Source organism: Doryrhamphus excisus, chromosome 15, assembly GCF_030265055.1.
Source record: "Doryrhamphus excisus isolate RoL2022-K1 chromosome 15, RoL_Dexc_1.0, whole genome shotgun sequence".
Lineage (NCBI taxonomy): Eukaryota > Metazoa > Chordata > Actinopteri > Syngnathiformes > Syngnathidae > Doryrhamphus > Doryrhamphus excisus.
Window position 1 is genome coordinate 3,680,008 of NC_080480.1, and position 20,770 is coordinate 3,700,777.

Sequence of the window (20,770 nt, forward strand, 5' to 3'; positions counted from 1 at the left end):
AAATATTATTGCTTCTAATGCTTGTTTACAAGCTCACTCTTGTTCTGCAGCCACTGTAGGACAACGAGCCATTTCCCGCACCGAGCATTTATTATTCATGCCACCTCAAAAGCTTGCACATTCGTCATCACCGGGGAAAAAAAAAACAAGTGAGACAAACACCGAAGTCTGTTGGAGCACTTTATATTTAATAATGATCTGTCAGTTGCATTAGTTATTCCAGGATCACAGTGAGCTTAAGTATAATCAACATGTGAACCAAATATAAGTGCAAACATTTTGAAATAATTTAATGAAAAAAAAATAAAAACTGACCTAAAAAAAATAAAGTACATTTAAAAACACCCATCTGTTGTAGATATAATACCTCCCACTCACGTTGAGATGGACCGTGTGCACAAAACAGACGCGACATGTAACTTAAGGACACTATGTGTTTACATGTTAAGCACATTGCGGTATGGCTTGATCTGATTACATTCACATTTTTTTGCATTAGTGGGACAATCGCTAAAAAAAACACTTAATATGGTCACATGCAGCAAAACGATGTGTGACGGGAAGTAAGATTAATGTCGCAACAAGCATGCCTTCAATGTCAGTTTGACCTTTCACCTCATGCAGTCACATGTACAGTTACATACCTGGATACACAATTACAGCAACATCACAGACTTTGCGACGTAAATGCATTAATGAAAAAAAAGCACTGAGGCAACTGTATGTACTGTATATCAACGCTCCATCCGCACCAACCGACATCGCCATCTTGTTTGTGTCCGTAAATTTATGACAAAGCAGCATCACCTACACAATAATTCACCGTGGCACAAGACGGTCTTCATGCTGACACCACAACACTCTCACACCTTTTAAGACAACAGTGAAATTCAATACAATAAGGTTAAATAGCTTTAAAGACACACACACTTACGGATCTTAGCGGCGGGCCGCCCCCCCACCCCCCATGGAAGAATGCGTCACCGCTATTTCTTAATTCAACAAGGCATTTTAACTCTGTGCTCTCAAGAGTCAAATCCAATCCAGTGTTGCATGAAAATGGACACCCATGTGTTCCTGCAGGAATGTGGGTTAAAAAAAACAAGGAGGGCACTAGGACAGTGTAGTAAATCAGCAAGTTTGTACACACTAACAGCAGTGTCGGATTACTATTATAAAAAAATATATAAATATACTGTACGCACACACATAATACAGTAAACCTCGGATATATCGGAAATTCGCTCACAACGGACAGATAAAAAAGAACCAATTTTTCTGTAATGCATTTCCAATAAAAATTCATTGCATATATCGGATTTTTTATAACGGATTTCGCCTATTTCGGACAAAATCTCCAGTCCCGTTCCAATGCATTCATTCATTCTCTACCGCTTTTCCTCACGAGGGTCGCAGGGGGTGCTGGAGCCTATCCCAGCTGTCTTCGGGCGAGAGGCGGGGTACACCCTGGACTGGTGGCCAGCCAATCACAGGGCACATATAGACAAACAACCATTCACACTCACATTCATACCTACGGACAATTTGGAGTCGCCAATTAACCTAGCATGTTTTTGGAATGTGGGAGGAAACCGGAGTACCCGGAGAAAACCCACGCATGCACGGGGAGAACATGCAAACTCCACACAGAGACGGCCGAGGGTGGGGATTGAACCCTGGTCTCCTAGCTGTGAGGTCTGCGCGCTAACCACGAGACCGCCGTGCCGCCCGTTCCAATGCATTTCCATTAAATTTCCCTCGCATATATCTGATGGCCGCATCGTGGCGCTCCGATTCGCCGAATCGTGACAGGCCGCTATACGACGTCATTTGCAGCGTTGCCTGCGCGTCCAGGTACATTGGAAACATAGTCAAGGAAGTGCCTTTTTATTACGGATAAAATCCGATTTACGCATATACCGGATATAAATCCGATATATGCGTAAAACGGACATTTTCCGGTATACGCATATAACGGATTTCGCTTATATCGGACAAAACCAGTGGGAACAATTGAATCCGATATATCCGAGGTTTACTGTAGTATATGTTTTTGGGATTGATCCCGCAATGTAACCGCCAAGTCAACGTGCTTTATGGCCCACTCTCTCCGACATTCACTACAACGTCTTTGTTTCCTACACACAAATGAGACCAGGGATAAAACAGCAAGGCAAATATGCAATAGATTTGCAGAATAACACAATAAGACCAGTGCAGTTAAATTAAAACGACCAGTTCAGTCTATTAAAAACCAAAAGGGAGGCTCCCTTTCTAAAATATCAGATTTTGTATAAAACGCTGGTGGTGTAGTTAAAACTAAAAGGAGGCGCTGCTGCGCTACGTCCGTCTGCAGCGTGCAGGTACTGCTGAGTAATGAGCTGGCTGAGGTAGAGCACTATCTGGCTGTCGTCCTCCCCCAGCCCCTGCTGCTCCTGTAGGAAGCATCGACGTCGGCTCTCCACGCCCTCCGCCCCCTCGGTGGCGTTGACCGGCAGATGGAGGTGGTGGGTGAAGGTGAACAGGAAGGCCTCGGCGGCCAGGCGGCACAGCGTGCTCTGCAGGTGAAGGAAGTAGGTGGAGCCGCGGCGAATGTAGGTGCGGTGGTCGGCGATGTTGGCGAGCAGTTGGCCGCGGTAAGGCGGACAGCGCAAGGTCTTCTGGTCGGCGTCCAAGATGGCGATGTAGCGACTGTAGCGGGACAGTGAGTATAGCATGCTGGAACCCACAGGGGACGCCACTCTGAGAGACGGGGAGAGATTTGTCAAGTCAGCGCGACACAGCGTTGTATTTATCATCAGCAAGTATATATGTATATATATATATATATATATGTATATTAGCAAGTATTTTTTTTCTGGAGCCACATATCTCCGTATATAATCCACTAAATGTACATTCATTCATTTTCTACTGCTTTTTCCTCACGAGGGTCGCGGGGGGTGACCATAGGGGTGCTACTTCATGTCTAGAGAGCTCTAATAATGTTAAAAAAAACACATTTAGAAGGTTCATTCATTCATTCATTCATTCATTTTCTAGCGCTTATCCTTACGAGGGTCGCGGCGGTGCTGGAGCCTATCCCAGCTGTCTTTGCACGAGAGGCGGAGTACACCCTGGACTGGTCACATATAGACAAACAACCATTCACACTCACATTCATACGTATGGACAATTTGGAGTCGCCAATTAACCTAGCATGTTTTTGGAATGTGGGAGGAAACCGGAGTACCCGGAGAAAACCCACGCATGCACGGGGAGAACATGCAAACTCCACACAGAGATGGCCGAGGGTGGAATCGAACTCGGATCTCCAGCAAAAGAGTTGTGTAATGTCATAAATAATGAATTATAGGAGTGTATAAGTGACTATAGGGGTGCTACTTCATGTCTAGAGAGCTCTAATGTTTAGAAAAAAACATTTAGAAGGTTTACATTTAGCGCTTATCCTCACGAGGGTCACAGGGGTGCTGGAGCCTATCCCAGCTGTCTTCGGGCGAGAGGCGGGGTACACCCTGGACTGGTGGCCAGCCAATCACAGGGCACATATAGACAAACAACCATTCACACTCACATTCACACCTATGGACAATTTGGAGTCGCTAATTAACCTAGCATGCATGTTGTTGGAATAATTTTACTTTATTTTAGTTTTATTGTGTGCAAGATTCATTGCTGTACGTCATTCATTTTCTACCGCTTATCCTCATGAGGGTCATTGCTATGCCGGAGCCTATTCCAGCTGTCTTCGGGCAACAGGCGGGGTACACCCTGGACTGGTGGCCAGCCAATCACAGGGCACATATAGACAAACAACCATTCACACTCAATTTGGAGTCGCTAAATGTACATATTTTCTGCATTTATTATGTATGTAAAATGGAATATACCTTTGCAATCCAATAAGTTTCCACTTTTGCAGGTCAGTAAGGGTGAAAGGGCAGCACAGCCAGGCTTGGACTCTCTCTCCACACCTCCCAGGAGCCGGCACAAACAGAGCCAGGGCGGAAACCAGCCGGCGCACCCTCGCCTCATCCTCCCCGAGCACCACCAGCGTCCTGCCGCTCAGCAAACACCACAGCGCCTGCATAGCAAAGGGGTACTGGCGCACAAACCTCAAAGCCCCTTGCCCGGCTTTCTTCTTCTGACGCAGACTCTGCATCCCTCTGCTGCCGACTGGTGACGCGGTCCAGTCAGAACCAGTCGATGCACTCATGGTGCAGTCAGACCCGTCCTCGGCTGAAGTACGAGACGCCGCATCACCCAGGAGTCCGGTCGTCTGGTTCTCTGCGTTTGGTGAACCCACAGCATAGTCATCCTGCAGTGGAAGTAGAGCCTGGGGCTCCTGGTTGACCACCAGGGTTTGAGGATTCTGCAGGCGGATGCTGAGGCACGGCGCAACATCGGGTGAATTATCGAGAAAAACTTCATGCGCCATACAGCAGGCAGCATCCATCGGAACTAATAAGTCGGAGTCCTTCTTGCATCCATCTGAAGCTTTGTGATTCCCGTTTCCCTCGTTGTGATCTTCCTCAATAGCGGCCTCCACCCATTCCAGATCGGTTATTTGCTCACAGTTTGGGGTCAAATCCGACTCTGGATCCATAGCTAGCTTTACAATGCTACAGTTTATTTTGGTTTCCTCTGAGCTTTCTTGGGTTTCTAAAGTTTGGTCAAAACTGAAAGACTCGAGACCTTCATGCCTGAGGTCTCCGGAATGATTAGTCTGAAAAGCAACGTCAAGAGGTTTTGGAAGTTCTGGTGTTCCGAGTACAATAGGTGGTGAATTTATGAGTGTGGAGTTCTCAACTGCGTGGTTCATAGCACAGAATGGCCTTGATGTTGCCTGCGCGTCTTCATCCTCAAAACCGTCTTCAGAGAGTTCCTCCTCAAAGAGGAAGTTTATCACTGTCTGCTTCCTCCGCATGGCTCGATCCAAGCGGCGGGTGTGAAGGTAGCACAGATCACCCCGGAAACTTCTCTCTGTGTCCTTCAGGAGCTCCACGGTGGCCTCGTAGAAGGTGTCGTCGCAAAGCTCTTGGAGTGTTTTGAGGCGCTTGTCGAAACACTTTGCAGACTTGGCTTTGATTAATTGCGGCGTGTAGGACGGCCTGCGTTTAACACGCTCGTCGTCGTCGTCTTCTTCTTCGCCTCCTCCATGACCGTTATGTCCCAGAACATCCTCCTTCACCTCTCCGTCGGTGTAACTGATGGGGTTAGCTAACGTGCCAAAGAGCTCCTCGCACTCGCTCATGCACTTCTGACAAGCAACAGCCTGAGGGTCTCGGCGTGGGCGGTAGGGGTACGAGCTGATCTGCCGTAGAAGGTCCTTGTGTTCGTATATGCTCTTTTCCACGTTGGCGAGCTCGTTGGCCTTTTCCACGGCGTGAGCGGAATACATGCACTGCGGCCCCGCCTCTCTCTGGAGGCCCTCCTCCCTCTGCAGAACAGAGCGTGTGTACCTAAGAGGGAATTAACAGGGTTGTCAATCAACGGTTATGTATGTTTAACTTGAACGACTCTCTCTCTCTCAACAAGCAAACAAAAATTTGATTCACGAAATATCCACAAGACAGCACATTAACATATTTTATTTAAAAGTACGATTTGAAATGGCTGTGGGACAAAGATTTTCTACACATCTTAAAATAAAGCCTGGAGTCTATCGTAAGTTTTTGCGTTTTGTTCTCTTCAGTGAATTGGCTAAGCTAGCATGACGTTACTGCTAAGATGTGTAATGTTAGCACTGTAGCTAAGCTATGCTAGTGTTGCTAACGTCCCCCCTGTCCCACTCCTTAATGCTACGTTTGGTGTATGTGATATGGCATCTATTATACTATTATATATATATATATATATATAGTATATGTAAAAAGTGGGCGCAACAATAACAAACTGTAATCTGCATTAGGCGGCACGGCGGTCGAGTGGTTAGCGCGCAGACCTCACAGCTAGGAGACCAGGGTTCAATTCCACCCACATGCTAGGTTGATTGCCAACTCCAAATTGTAGGATTTTTTTTTTTTTTATATGTAAGACTAAAAAAATTTTCTCCCTTTTTTCCTCATGAAATCAATATTTTTTTTCAATACATAAATTACTTCTTTAATCATAATAACTGGAAAAATAATGATTTTTTCCATAAAATTTCATAAAATCTTTGAAATAAAATATTAAATTTTTTTTTGTTTGGTGCAAATTCCTTCATTCATTTTCTACCACTTATCACACGAGGGTCGCGGTTGTTTCAGAAATTCATATTTTTTTCCTAAGAAACTGACAATTTTTTCCCCTCAAATTTAAAACATTTTCTCATAATATTATGACAGCACTCCTAAAAGTAGGATTTTTTTTTTTAATATGTAAGACTAAAAGATTTTTCTCCCTTTTTTTCTCATGAAATGAGTGTGTGTGGAGTTTGCATGTTCTCCCCGTGCATGCGTGGGTTTTCTCCGGGTACTCCGGTTTCCTCCCACATTCCAAAAACATGCTAGGTCAATTGGAGACTCCAAATTGTCCATAGGTATGAATGTGAGTGTGAATGGTTGTTTGTCTATATGTGCCCTGTGATTGGCTGGCCACCAGTCCAGGGTTTACACCGCCTCTCGCCCGAAGACAGCTGGGATAGGCTCCATCACCCCCACGACCCTCGTGAGGAAAAGCGGTAGAAAATGAATGAATGAATAAATAATTTGCATTAAAGCTACAGACACACAAAAAAAAGCGTGTTCCCAGTAGGGATTAAGAAAAGCACATTTTAGTCAATGTACTATTGTGGGACAGCTATAATATGGGATGTTTAAAATGTTAATTTCAGCTGACCTTATTTTTTTTACCCTGTTATGTATATTTGGAGGATGCCTGGTGGCATACATTGTTGTTATCTATGACCATTTCATTTCTTTTCTTCAGTAAACATTTTGTCTTGGGAATGCAGATGATGCAGCGTATGCATGTTTCCGTATGGCACTTACTCCAAGTCTCGAAGCTTCCTCTGAAGTTCTTTAGCAAAAGCTCTACGGTTCCCCGCCTTCAAACACTCGGAGGCCTTTGAGAAGCGGGAAGACAGCTCCTGAAACTGCAACATGATCTTCCTCTCGTCTGCGGAAACATACGCCATGCAGAAAGGTCGCACAAAACCCCTGGCCTCCAGGTCATACAGCGTTAGGTGATGAACGTAGGCAAAAGCCCCTTCCTTGGAGTCGCCCAGCACCACTCTTGAGTCCTCCACAAAGCTGAGCCGAGGGTATCCACTGCCAGGCGGATGCCCCACGAATGAGGCCTGGTAGTCCACCGACATGATCCGCAGGGAGAAGTAGTTGAGATCGAACGTGCCGCAGACTTTGGAGTCATCCGGGATGGTGAGGAGAGGCTGAGGGCCAACCTGCTCGGAGAACTCCGATATAAGGATGAAGTCTTTTGAGAACTTGGCGTAAGAAGTTTTAACCCAAGGGTTGGAATCCGCCAGCGGGTGGAGTGGGATGGAGAACTCCTCTGGAATAGCCCATGGATCGGGATTGTTCTGACCGTCGTCATCCTCTTTGGTGAAAGCCACCACGTCAGGTGAACCTATCATAGTGCTGCTGTTGAGCAAGGCATGAGAGACACCACACTGTGCAGCTCACTTACAAATGATGCAAGACAACGTGAAGCCGCATTGACCGCTGCGAGCTCATCGTCCACGCACCCACCAACAAAAACACATACATAAAATGAGGTTGCAGTGTTCAATTGCGGCATAAGGATATACAGTCCGCAGATAGTCATGCGTCCTGCTAACAAAAGCAATTACCTTTGCGCCAATCACAGCGTCTCAGCTACTGTGTCGAGGAACGATACTTTTTGAAAAAAATGCCGCGAAAAATACCTCTTCGTGTTCCCTTCGTGCGTTCATGATCATACTCCACAGACAGGAGCAACAGCTAGAAAAGCAGGAGTGACATAATTATCACACTGTGAGACTGACGCCATGTTTGCCCAGCTGCTTGGAGTCAGGTCAGGTGACCCAGCAAACCAATCCGCTGCAAGAATTCTACACGGAAAGAAAATCGCCAGGGAGGAGTAAGTTTGAGGGATTTACTTTACTTCTATTTAAAATAAAATTGGTAATACTGACGAGTCAGTTTTGGTTTGACGTTGGTACTATGGAACAACTTTACTGTCAGAATAAAAATAAAATAAAAACGGTCCAAAATGTTTAATTTATTTTAAACGCTGATATCATTTAAACACATAAAATGTAATAACAAGCAAACATCAACACTTATTTCAATTTTTCCATACGTTTGATGGTCAATATATTTACGTCAATTTCCTGACTTTACGACAGCACACCAGATTACGGCAGCGTTTGACAGGCGGGCGCGGAATTTGTAAACAAAGTTAACATTCGTATTAAATAGTCGAAGACAGTACGAATAGAGTTGTTGTCGGTGTGCGTTTAATTGGTTAGCATTTCGTTTATTTTACAGACAGACGTGTTGACAAGTTCAACAAAAGCTGACAAAGTTAACTCTACAAAGACTCTTTGAAGTTTTCCATACCAGTTCTCGCTAGCGCTTTTAGCTAACATGCTAACACAGTGGACAAACAGCAGCGGTACTGTGTGGGGAACAGGCTGCTTTTTTTGAGTAGAGGCCAGGCATGCAAGTATTGAGCCGCCTCGCTAAATATCTGCTTCGACTGGAACGACAGAGACCAGGCGTCCAGCTGAGGTGTTCCACGGCTACAAACGACATGAACCGGAGAAGGGGTCAAATCAAGCGGGTGCTCTGTGTAGCCGAGAAGAATGACGCAGCTAAAGGCATCTCTGAAATTATGTCCAATGGAAGATCCAGGAGGGTTTGTGAAACTGTTTTGCAAGTGTATATTGTGTATCAATATTGTAGCAGTTACCATACTAATGGATATGTTTTCTATTTTAGAGGGAAGGACTGTCCAAGTTTAACAAGATCTACGAGTATGAATATAATCTTTTTGGTCAGGTTTGTATACAAGATGAAATACACAATTTCTTCTTCAAAATGTGTTATCACACTTTCTCTCATTGTTTCTTTATGCAATCATCTGCCCGTAGAATGTGACCGTAACAATGACATCAGTCTCAGGCCATTTACTGGGTTTCGAATTTACAGCTCCATTCCAGAAATGGTAAGTTAGAAAAACATATGTACATAAAAAAACATATATATCACTTACATGCTATAATGTTGATAATTGGGTAACATTTTCCATCTAAAGGCACAGCTGCAATCCCGTGCTCTTGTTTGATGCTGAGGTAGAGAAGTACTGTCCAGAAGGCATGGTACAAATTAAGGTACTTTTTTTTACGTTTCCCAGGAATCAGAAACGTATCTAAATCAATTATGAAAACTTATGCTCCCTTGGTTGCTGTATTTGTGAGTAATGGTTGTTAGAAATTGTTTCATAACTCCCCTTTTGCTGTCCTGTCTTTGCAGCGTACGCTAGAGAAAGAGGTGAGGCATTGCGAGGCCTTGGTTATCTGGACTGACTGTGACAGAGAGGGAGAGAATATTGGCTTTGAAATTATCAATGTCTGTAAAACAGGTACTGTACGACTAAAGAAAACGTAACAATATTCTTGTGACGGTAAAACACCAAAAAGGGTACAACTAACTCTGATATGTGTGTATTAATATATTTTCAGTGAAGCCAAATATACAATTGTTCCGGGCAAAGTTTTCTGAAATCACACCCAATTCCATTCGAAGAGCTTGTGAGACGCTGTCCGAGCCAGACGTTAACGTCAGTGATGCTGTTGATGTTCGCCAGGAGCTTGATCTGCGGATAGGTGAGCATGATCTTATTGCATTTAACGAGTAATCACATGATGTAATCACTCTGATGATGTCACATTTCGGTCTATCCGCTTTTGCACATGTAGGTGCATCCTTCACCCGGTTCCAGACTCTTCGCCTGCAAAAGATCTTTCCACAGTCTCTGGCCAATCAGCTCATCTCTTATGGCAGCTGTCAGTTTCCTACGCTGGGCTTCGTGGTGGAACGTTTCAAGGCCATCCAGGCTTTCATTCCCGAGATTTTCTACAAGATTAAAGGTGCACAAATACGAAAATATGCGAATTCAGGTTTGATGTTTTAATAGCGAATGTGTTCTGCTCATCTGCAACTCCTCTGCTTTCTTGTTGAAGTGCTGCACGAGGTGGAGGAGGACACTGTGGAGTTTGGATGGAAAAGGAATCGTCTTTTCAACCACACGGCTTGCTTGGTGCTCTACCAGATCTGTATGGAGGTATGCCAGCTATCTGTTTTCTTACGTATGTGTGAATAAACATAAGTCCACTTTTGCAGAAAGCACTAAGAAGTTTTGATTGAGCAATTTCTGTCACAAGTCTAACTTTGGTTTGCATTGAAGTCTGTCTAATCTCAGTAGCCGGCATTGCTAGCAGATGACAAGTGTCGCCTGAAACCATGACTGTATGTGAAGAACACTTAGTGTGCATGAGATTTTTGCCAAATTACTCAGAGTTGAGTAAATCATAATCATCTTCAGATGCCTGGTAGAGTTTACCAAATAGTGCACACCATAACAATGAGCTGCACAGGACACAACACGCACCGCACTGCCCTGGACAGTTAGTTTCACTTTTTTGTTTTGCAACTTAACCCAAAATAATGACTAAACAATATTATGAGCCAGTTGGAAACTTTTTCCCCTCTTAGTAGCTCATTTTACCCACCAAAATATGTTGCCAAATCCACCCTCCAGCTCAGGGTTTGGGCACTGAATCAAACACAGCTGTGGATACCCATTAATGAAATGATTGTAAATGGGAACGTTTTATTCATCGCAACATTTTGCTGGCACAATGCATGAATGATTCATGCAGTGAAGCAGGCTACAGAAAATACATTTACTGTGTTATTTTATCTCTGTTATGGTGTTTATCTCAGGGCTGTATGAAACCAGCAAGGCACCATGGTTGCCGCCCACTCTCTGTGCATGCGTGTGTCATTTTGAGTGCCTATTTGCATCCTTCTTTTTTTGCCACAGCTCAAAAAACACAACTCTAAATTTGAGTTGTGTACATATATATAGTATGAACAATTATAAGAATGATGTGTAATGTTTGTTATTGGGTTTAGGGTTAGTATTGAGAGGTGTAATACTTACCTTATTTCAATACAAGACAGGCAATGAATGATGCTGTGCAGTTTACTACAAGTACACTACTAAATCATAAATGTATTGTTAAGTGGTCAGTGAGTGCACAAAGACAAACACCAGAATATTTTTTTTTTAATCCGTTCCTAGGATCCCATAGCAACAGTCACCTCAGTAACAAGTAAGCCCAAGAGCAAATGGAGACCGCTGCCTTTGGACACCGTGGTAAAGTCAAACTTCCAAACATTTGCCTGTTTATTTTGATATCTGTCTCAGTAAATAGTCTTAGGATTTTCCTTCTCTTTTCTTAACAGGAACTGGAAAAACTTGCATCTCGTAAGTTGAGAATAAGTGCTAAGGAGACCATGAAAATAGCAGAAAAACTTTACACACAAGGGTGAGTTATGTTTTGTTTTTGTCAATTTTGGGTGGACTACAATAAACTACATTGTTTTTTTTGTGTAGCTACATCAGCTACCCTCGTACGGAAACAAACATCTTCCCAGCATCCCTCGCTCTAGCCCCGCTGGTGGAGCAGCACTTACCGAGCCCCGACTGGGGCCTATTCGCCCAGAGGGTGCTTGACCAACCTGGGGGTCCTAACCCACGACAGGGCAAAAATTCTGACCAAGCCCATCCCCCTATACACCCGACTAAATACACAAGCACACTGCAGGTAGGCACAAGCCCAAATAAAAGTAGATATCTCCACCCCGCTGCTTTTTTAACATGTACTTCTACTGTGTTCAGGGCAATGAAGGACGTGTGTACGAGTTCATCGTACGCCACTTCCTGGCTTGTGTATCACAGGACGCTTTGGGGCAGGAGACCGTTGTGGACATTGACATTGCTCAGGAGAAGTTTTCCGCATCGGGGCTCATGATCATTGCAAGGAATTACCTCAATGTTTATCCCTATGACAGGTGGAGCGCTAAGGTAAAGGGGAGATTTTGTTGTTGTTATATAATGATGGAAGACTCTAAGGATGCTAATTTATACAGTGAAGAAAATAAGTATTTGAACACCCTGCTATTTCGCTATTTCTCCCACTTAGAAATCATGGAGGGGTCTGAAATTTTCATCGTAGGTGCATGTCCACTGTGAGAGAGATAAACTAAAAAGAAAAATCCAGAAATCACAATGCATGATTTTTTTAACAATTTATTTGTGTGATACAGCTGCTAATAAGTATTTGAACACCTGAGAAAATGAATGTTAATATTTGGTACAGTAGCCTTTGTTTGCTATTACAGAGGTCAAACGTTTCCTGTAGTTTTTCACCAGGTTTGCACACACTGCAGGAGGGATCTTGGCCCACTCCTCCACACAGATCTTCTCTAGATCAGTCAGGTTTCTGGGCTGTCGCTGAGAAACAAAAAGAGTTTGAGCTCCCTCCAAAGATTTTCGATTGGGTTCAGGTCTGGAGACTGGCTGGGCCATGCTAGAACCTTGATATGCTTCTTACGGAGCCACTCCTTGGTTTTCCTGGCTGTGTGCTTCGGGTCGTTGTCGTGTTGGAAGACCCAGCCACGACCCATCTTCAATGCTCTGACAGAGGGAAGGAGGTTGTTCCCCAAAATCTCACAATACACGGCCCCAATCATCCTCTCTTTAATGCAGTGCACTCGTCCTGTCCCATGTGCAGAAAAACACCCCCAAAGCATGATGCTACCACCCCCATGCTTCACAGTAGGGATGGTGTTCTTCGGATTGTACTCTTCATTCTTCTTCCTCCAAACACGCTTATTGGAATTATGACCAAAAAGTTCTATTTTGGTCTCATCTGACCATAAAACTTTCTCCCATGACTCCTCTGTATCATCCAAATGGTCATATGCAAACTTAAGACGGGCCTTGACATGTGCTGGTTTAAGCAGGGGAACCTTTCGTGCCATGCATGATTTCACATCATGACGTCTTAGTGTATTACCTACAGTAACCTTGGAAACGGTGGTCCCAGCTCTTTTCAGGTCATTGACCAAGTCCTGTCGTGTAGTTCTGGGCTGATTCCTCACCTTTCTTAGAATCATTGAGACCCCACGAGGTGATATCTTGCATGGGGCTCCACTCCGATTGAGATTGACCGTCATGTTTAGCTTCTTCCATTTTCTAATGATAGCTCCAACAGTGGACCTTTTTTCACCAAGCTGCTTGGTAATTGCTCCGTAGCCCTTTCCAGCCTTGTGGAGGTGTACAATTTTGTCTCTGGTGTCTTTGGACAGCTCTTTGGTCTTCGCCATGTTACAAGTTAAAGTCTTACTGATTGTATGGGGTGGACAGGTGTCTTTATGCAGCTAACGACCTCAAACAGGTGCATCTGATTCAGGATGATACATGGAGTGCAGGTGGACTTCTAATGGGCAGACTAACAGGTCTTTCAGGGTCAGAATTCTAGATGATACACAGGTGTTCAAATACTTATTTGCAGCTGTATCACACAAATAAATTGTTAAAAAATCATGCATTGTGATTTCTGGATTTTTCTTTTTAGTTTATCTCTCTCACAGTGGACATGCACCTACGATGAAAATTTCATACCCCTCCATGATTTCTAAGTGGGAGAAATAGCAAAATAGCAGGGTGTTCAAATACTTATTTTCTTCACTGTATGTGCTAGGTGATTCCAGTTTATGAACAAGGCACCCAGTTCCAGCCCTCGGCTATAGAGATGGTGGATGGTGAGACGAGTCCTCCACAGCTGCTCACGGAAGCAGACCTCATATCGCTGATGGAGAAGCATGGCATTGGTACAACACACACACACAGTATATGTATTTTGCAAAATGTTCTTTTTATCATATAATGAAGACTGCTTCACCATCATAATTGTGTTAAACAGGCACAGACGCAACACATGCTGAGCACATAGAAACCATTAAGAGTCGCATGTACGTGGGCCTAACACCTGACCAGAGGTTTCTCCCTGGGGAGCTTGGCATGGGACTGGTGGAGGGTATGTACACCGGCTCGCACTGCAGACTCAAGTGGTGAGAAGTTTTTGAACTCAAAGAAGTCTGTTTGCATAGGTTACAACGCCATGGGCTATGAAATGTCGAAACCCCACCTGCGAGCTGAATTGGAGGCGGACCTCAAGCTGGTGTCGGAGGGCAGGAAGGACAAATGGAGCGTGTTACAACACCACATTCAAAAATACAAAACTGTCTTCATTGAGTCCGTCAGGAAGGCTAAGAAGTTAGTTTTTGTGTTATGCAGAAGTACCATGAGTGCAATTAGGTTCACTGTAAAAAAAAGGTTATTTTCTGTCCCACTTCAGGTTAGATGAAGCACTGTCGCCATATTTGGGGCCAGCTCTGGAGATCCCTGAAGCTGAGCAGCAAGACATGGAGATCCCACTTCCTGTCAGAAAGTGCCCACACTGTGGACGGGACATGGTGCTGAAGAAGAAGCGGGAAGGAAACAGGTATCAGCCATTTTCAAATTATTTTCAATGTTTCCTCCCACTCGGAAAACCCACTGATGCTCTTATTCGACATCTACTAATATAATTTTTACCCCTCCCTCGCAGTAAGTACCTGTCCTGTCTGGGCTTCCCAGCCTGCAAAACAGCTGTATGGTTTCCTGACACCGTACTGGAGGTCAGCAGAGATGACAGCATTTGTTCCACATGTCAGCCGAGACCCGTTCACATGTGAGTCTTTCACACGGTTGAATGTCCAAAGAGTTGCACTTTATATTCAAATACACCACGAAATTGAACTTCCATGCAGTATGCGAATGTTGAGTGAGGATGCAAAGCCATAATAAACACAGAAAGAAATAGTATAAATGCAATAAATTTGTGTCAGACACCCAAAAATATTAACAAATAGTATAGTAAATAATTATAATTTTACATGCTGACAACAATGTCAAATAATTATAAATGACGATTAGATGGAAGTTATTGTTGATATAGACTTTCTGTACATCTGTTGATATAGACTTTCTGTACATCCTGGCAAGATTGAATTCTATACTTTCAACTTTTTCAGCCCCATGGCGGGTTATTTAGCAGTCGAATTATGCAGCAATGCGCAGTGATGTCGAATAAGCATATGAAAACTGAGGTTTGACCGGATTAAACACTGTATCCCATGATTACTACATCCACAGCACAGTGAGGAGTGTATGGTGGCTGTTTCAATAGTTGGATAAGATGTTCTGATAGTTGCTGTGAAGGTCATACTTCTAGTTGCCAGTGCTGCACTCCTTTTATGTTAATCATGTGTATTTGACAACACAATTCTCGCTTTGTGCAAGCCTTTCAAGGTGCATGAACCTCTGGCCAATCGCCTGATGAGTTATTATTAGGCAACTGCATCAGTTCCTACTGTGTCTGAAGGTGAAAGTGATGTTGAAGATAATTTACTCTCATCCCAGTCCACATTCGCAGTGACCAGTCATTATGCCATATAGCAATTCCAGACAGTATTATCTTCGCAAAAGGTAGCTTTGGATCTTTTTAGATTCAACAGGTGGAGTTAATATTGTGGCCGGTGTGTCTGCATGTTGAAGTAAGTAAGACATATTCTATATAAAAAAAAAAAAGAAGCCTGTTTGCATAAGTGGGTGTTAACCCAGTAAACCACGCGCCAGAGCACAGTCCAAATATAGGGCACATTTGGCAAGCAGCAATCCAGAGTGCTCCACACCAGCATCTGTTGCCACAGCAACTAATCAGATGTACCCACCTCAAAGCTCAAATGCAGCACTTGGCTGTAAAATAGTTATTTTTTTTCTCATTCGGCAGTTTGTGCATGTTCTGTTACTTATAGAACAATGAAGATATGTTTTCTGTCAGGGACACTTTTCTCATCACCATGGCAACTTCTTAGCTAAACTTTTGTTCCCTTAGACACTATTTGAAAACAGCTCATGTCTCTTGATTCCCTTTTAAAATACATAAAAATAAAATACATTGATTAAGGACCTCAAACAATGAGCGAATTCAAGAAACAATACAAGCAGTTGATGTTTGCTAAATACAAGGAGTCTTGAACCAGTCATGATGTGCTATATATATCACTATATTGACACTTACTATGGTACCCATTATGTCATTGGATGGTCATATCACCTCGTACTTCAGTACAAGGTACTTTATTAAAAAAAACCTTAAACTGTATTATGGAAAGCAGGAAGTGAACAAATGTAACAGTTACTGATTGTAAAAGTACCAGATGAAGGGGTAGGATTTAATAAGCTTTGCTTCTTCCTACTCCTTTTGGACATGTGGAACTGTGAACTGATTATGGGATGGCACTCAATTGTAATCTGATGCATGTTCAAATGAAATCAAACCATTACCATAACCATAATCAATCTGTATCATCCGGGCTTATAATGTATGAAATTTGTCATATATTGATATTTCAACCACGCTACCTCGGTTTCCTGCTCTGTTACTGGTTGTAATCTGACTTTGGATGCTTTATTATGTACCCTAACAACATGGATGTCAAAAATTTGTTGACAATTTGAACGTTAGAACAAGACACTCCGCTGCACGCAGGGATCACTTCAGGTGCAATGGTACAAGCCGCAAGTGATCCGCTTTGGTGATCTGCGTTGAAAGGCATTAATCAGCAACTAGTAGTGCCACGACCCAATAATAAAAAAGTTGCAGGCAGCACTTTGGACACTGTATGGTTGTACTTTACAGTGGTGTTTTTCCATTAAATGTGGGTGTACCTAATGTTTGCATTTGTGTCCTTTAGGTTAAAGTTCAAGTTCCGCCGGGGCAGCCTACCCGCCATGATGCCTTTAGAGTTCGTTGGCTGCATCGGTGGATGTGATGAAACTCTCAGAGAAGTGCTGGACTTAAAGTACCTAATGTTAGGAGGAGGCAGAGGAGGAGGAGAAGAACCCCGCTCAAGTACCACAAGATCAGCACCAAGATCAAACCCTCGACCTTCCGCTCCGCTTTCTGTCCTCTCATGGCCCCCGCAGCCTCGCCCACCACCAGGCGGCAGTAGTATCAGCGCTGAAAACAACAGTGATGTCATTGTGTGTAACTGCGGTCAGGATGCAATCCTGCTGACTGTGCGCAAAGATGGTCCCAACCAAGGTCGCCAGTTCTACAAGTGCAATTCAGGAACTTGTAATTTCTTCCTTTGGGCAGATCAGCCAAGCCAGCAGGGGGCTCAGCAGGGTCGAGGGCCTGCGCCGCCGCCTCAGTCAAGGATCTCAGAGCTTCCGCGGCCATCTCTGGGGTTCAGGAACACGGCGGAAGGAGATGGCGGCCGGCCTGAAGGGGGCTCCTTAGGAGGCATAGTGTGTAACTGTAATGAGGCAGCAGTGACACGCACCGTGCTGAAAGACGGACCGAACAAGGGCCGGAAGTTTCACGCCTGTGGGAAACCCAGAGACCAGCAATGTAACTTCTTTCAGTGGGCTGATGAAAACGCCCCACCACAAGGCAAGACACGCGCACCTGCAGTAGATGAATGTGTAGTTATTTTTAACTTAGTAAAATGTTAAATATAACCTGCCCTAAATATCACTCGCCCTCATTATGTTGGCCTTAGAAAAACAAAATAAGATCCTGTTCTGCAAATGGGACATAATAAAAAAAAAATTGCTATTTCTACTTAAGAAATAAATATCACATATTTATGTATCCCATACATAACAATGAAAAGATAATACAGAGAATCAGTTTTTACATATACATAATTATTCAACATTATGTAACATTTTATACGCAGAGAACAGTAAAAGCTTTGCTGCATGCTTTGAATGGGAACACGTAGCACCATCTAGTGGCCAAATAGACTAATTAAACATTGAAACTCAAACTTGGCTTAGTTTAGGGATCAAAAAGGGCTTTTAAAAGTTGTTTAAAGGGCTGTTTTTTGGCAGTTTTTTAAAAATAACTTTTAGGATTATTTGAAGAAGTCTGTGAATGAATTTGACCTATATTATATATATTATATATCGCATAACATTTCACACGCAGAGAACAGTAAAAGGTGTGAAGCTTTGCTGCATGCTTTGAAAGGGAACATGTAGCACCATCTAGTGGCCAAATAGACACATTAAACATTGAAAGTCTGTTGTCCAAATTGACATAAAAGATTGCTTAGTTTAGGGATCAAAAAGGGCTTTTTAAATTTGTTTTAAAGGGCTGTTTTTTGGCAGTTTTTTAAAAATAACTTTACAATTTTAGGATTATTTTATTTAGGATTATTTAGTTTATGAATTTATATATATATATATATATATTATATATCACGTAACATTTCACATGCAGAGAACAGTAAAAGGTGTGAAGCTTTGCTGCATGCTTTGAATGGGAACACATAGCACCATCTAGTGGCCAAATAGACTAATTAAACATTGAAAGCCAGTTGTCCAAATTAACATAAAGGATTGCTTAGTTTAGGGATCAAAAAGGGCTTTTTTGGCAGTTTTTAAAAATAACTTATAACTAATTTTAGGATTATTTGAAGAAATCTGAATGAATTTGACCTATATTCATTTAACGCAGCCAAAAATGACCCTGGGATCTTTTAGGGTTTAATTCAAGTTAATCGTTTTTTTAATCTGATGATGTAACTACATAAATTAATGTGAACAAAAAGCATCTTGCTGTAAAATATTTTGCTGCACAATTCATTGCTCCATGACATATTTTTGACATTTCTGCAACTTGTTTGCAGTTCATTTGTACTAACAATCATTTCTGTGTCTTTGGAAATGTTCGCATTATTTAACCATAAAGACGACACAACATCCCTATACTGCTGAGACGTGACATGAAGACTCTTGTTGTGTTTTGACCTCTCTTCCTCTCCATCAGGTGCCATTGCGGTTGGCAGGTTTAACGGAGGGAAGAAGGGAAGGAAGATAACGGGGGACAAACCCCCCGCTGCCAAGAAACCTCGTTCCTGCGGCATCTGCCACATGCCAGGACACACGCGCGTCAGCTGTCCTCAGCGGTGACAGCAGCGACCCCCTACGCCCCCACCCATCTGTAGGGTCTGGCACCTGTGACACGACTCTTTGCATCCTTCACATACAATTCAACACCTGCAACGGACCTTCGTGTGCCTTAGACAGCTATTTCGAAAAGGAGGGGTCCACTTTTAAATCTGTAGTGAGAAGATTCATAAGAGTCAACAGCTGTCCTTGGCTCTTGTGAAGCATCCATTCATTGCCTTTCGCTTTATTCGTCATCCTGCGAGCAACCACCAGAAGAGCTTCACTACGGTTTCAGAGGAGATGACTTTCATTTTTAAAGGAAAATGCATTGGCACGCAAACGTAATCTTCTCAAGATTCTGACATTTTCAGCATAACATCTTTTAAACCCGACTGCACGGCGGTTGAGTGGTTAGCGCGTAGACCTCACAGCTAGGAGACAAGGGTTCAATTCCACTTTCGGCCATCTCTGTGTGTTTGCATGTTCTCCCCGTGCATGCGTGGGTTTTCTCCGGGTACTCCGGTTTCCTCCCACATTCCAAAAACATGCTAGGTTAATTGGCGACTCCAAATTGTCCATAGGTATGAATGTGAGTGTGAATGGTTGTTTGTCTATATGTGCCCTGTGATTGGCTGGCCACCAGTCCAGGGTGTACCCCGCCTCTTGCCTGAAGACAGCTGGGATAGGCTCCAGCTCCCCCGCGACCCTTGTGAGGATAAGCAGTACAAAATGAATGAATGAATGAGTTCTCCTATTTTGTGTGGAAGTGGTAACTTTTTGGCTTCTTATTTTGTCTTTCCCCACCCTTGGTCATCTCTGTGTGGAGATTGCATGTTCTCCCCGTGCATGCATGGGTTTTTGCTCCGGGTACTCAAAACATGCTAGGTTAATTGGCGACTCCAAATTGTCCATAGGTATGAATGTGAGTGTGAATGGTTGTTTGTCTATATGTGTCCTGTGATTGGCTGGCCGCCGGTCCAGGGTGTACCTGTCTTGCCTGAAGACAGCTGGGATAGGCTCCAGCTCCCCCGTGACCCTTTTGAGGATAAGCTGTACAAAATGAATGAATGAATCTTTTAAACATATTTTGTAGGAGTAGACTTTATGGGTTGGGAAAGAGACTTGTAACTAGGATATTTAAAATATCCAAATTGAAATTTTAATATGACCAACTGGTAATAAATATGTATATGTTAGAGCATTCCATTGTTCCGTTTTAATGCTTTTGGTTTCAGTTGTGGTAATCATGTTCTTCTCTGGAAATGATTCAGTTTTGGTTTTTATCCTGACTCATACGTCTCACAATTAGATTGCAGACAGCAGCAAAACTAACCTTTTTTGATATTTCAGGCTACATGGAATACCAGTTCATATTTTTGGAGCTTTAATAATTCTGCAGTTTGTTTGCATTGCTATACTGTACATAACATATGGAATTAATTCATGAAGTTAAAAATACTGCCAATCATGCAATCTGTCAGAATGTGTAGATGCATACTTCCTTGCCACATAAACTTTGTGCACTTTTTTTGCAGGCTTTTATTCCCAGATGTGCGGTTCGATTCCTGCAGCCCTGCAGGTTCGAGGGGTGTTATTTAGCGAGAAACGCGTGGATTCCCGGTATGGGACCTTCTTTTTTTTTTTAAATGTTCTTGATATTCCAGAGAAGCAGCGCTGATCTTCCTTTACTGGCACGTTCGGTGAG

At 43.2% G+C, this 20,770-nt stretch overlaps 2 protein-coding genes across 3 annotated transcripts; one reads left to right on the forward strand and one right to left on the reverse strand.

Moving 5' to 3' along the window:
- Positions 1 to 167: 167 nt before the first annotated feature.
- On the reverse strand, positions 168 to 7,995 carry smcr8a (Smith-Magenis syndrome chromosome region, candidate 8a). Its single transcript, XM_058050460.1, has 3 exons — positions 6,975 to 7,995; positions 3,891 to 5,462; positions 168 to 2,742 (listed from the first exon to the last, which is right to left on the reverse strand). Exons 1-3 carry the CDS (start codon positions 7,574 to 7,576, stop codon positions 2,283 to 2,285), a joined length of 2,634 nt encoding a protein of 877 aa, XP_057906443.1. The 5' UTR covers positions 7,577 to 7,995; the 3' UTR covers positions 168 to 2,282.
- Positions 7,996 to 8,339: 344 nt separating this feature from the next.
- top3a (DNA topoisomerase III alpha) lies at positions 8,340 to 20,266 on the forward strand. Of its 2 annotated transcripts, none has more exons than XM_058050458.1 (19): positions 8,340 to 8,841; positions 8,925 to 8,984; positions 9,077 to 9,150; positions 9,241 to 9,316; positions 9,459 to 9,567; positions 9,668 to 9,811; positions 9,905 to 10,075; positions 10,169 to 10,269; positions 11,293 to 11,367; positions 11,457 to 11,539; positions 11,608 to 11,818; positions 11,893 to 12,078; positions 13,760 to 13,889; positions 13,982 to 14,095; positions 14,169 to 14,334; positions 14,417 to 14,563; positions 14,669 to 14,791; positions 16,860 to 17,560; positions 18,944 to 20,266. In XM_058050458.1, the coding sequence occupies exons 1-19, from the start codon at positions 8,644 to 8,646 to the stop codon at positions 19,084 to 19,086; spliced, it is 3,012 nt and encodes a 1,003-aa protein (XP_057906441.1). In that variant the 5' UTR covers positions 8,340 to 8,643; the 3' UTR covers positions 19,087 to 20,266. The 2 variants fall into 2 exon arrangements, with proteins under 2 accessions (XP_057906441.1, XP_057906442.1); XM_058050459.1 differs by having other exon boundaries at positions 8,775 to 8,841; positions 8,925 to 8,979.
- The last annotated feature ends 504 nt before the right edge of the window (positions 20,267 to 20,770 follow it).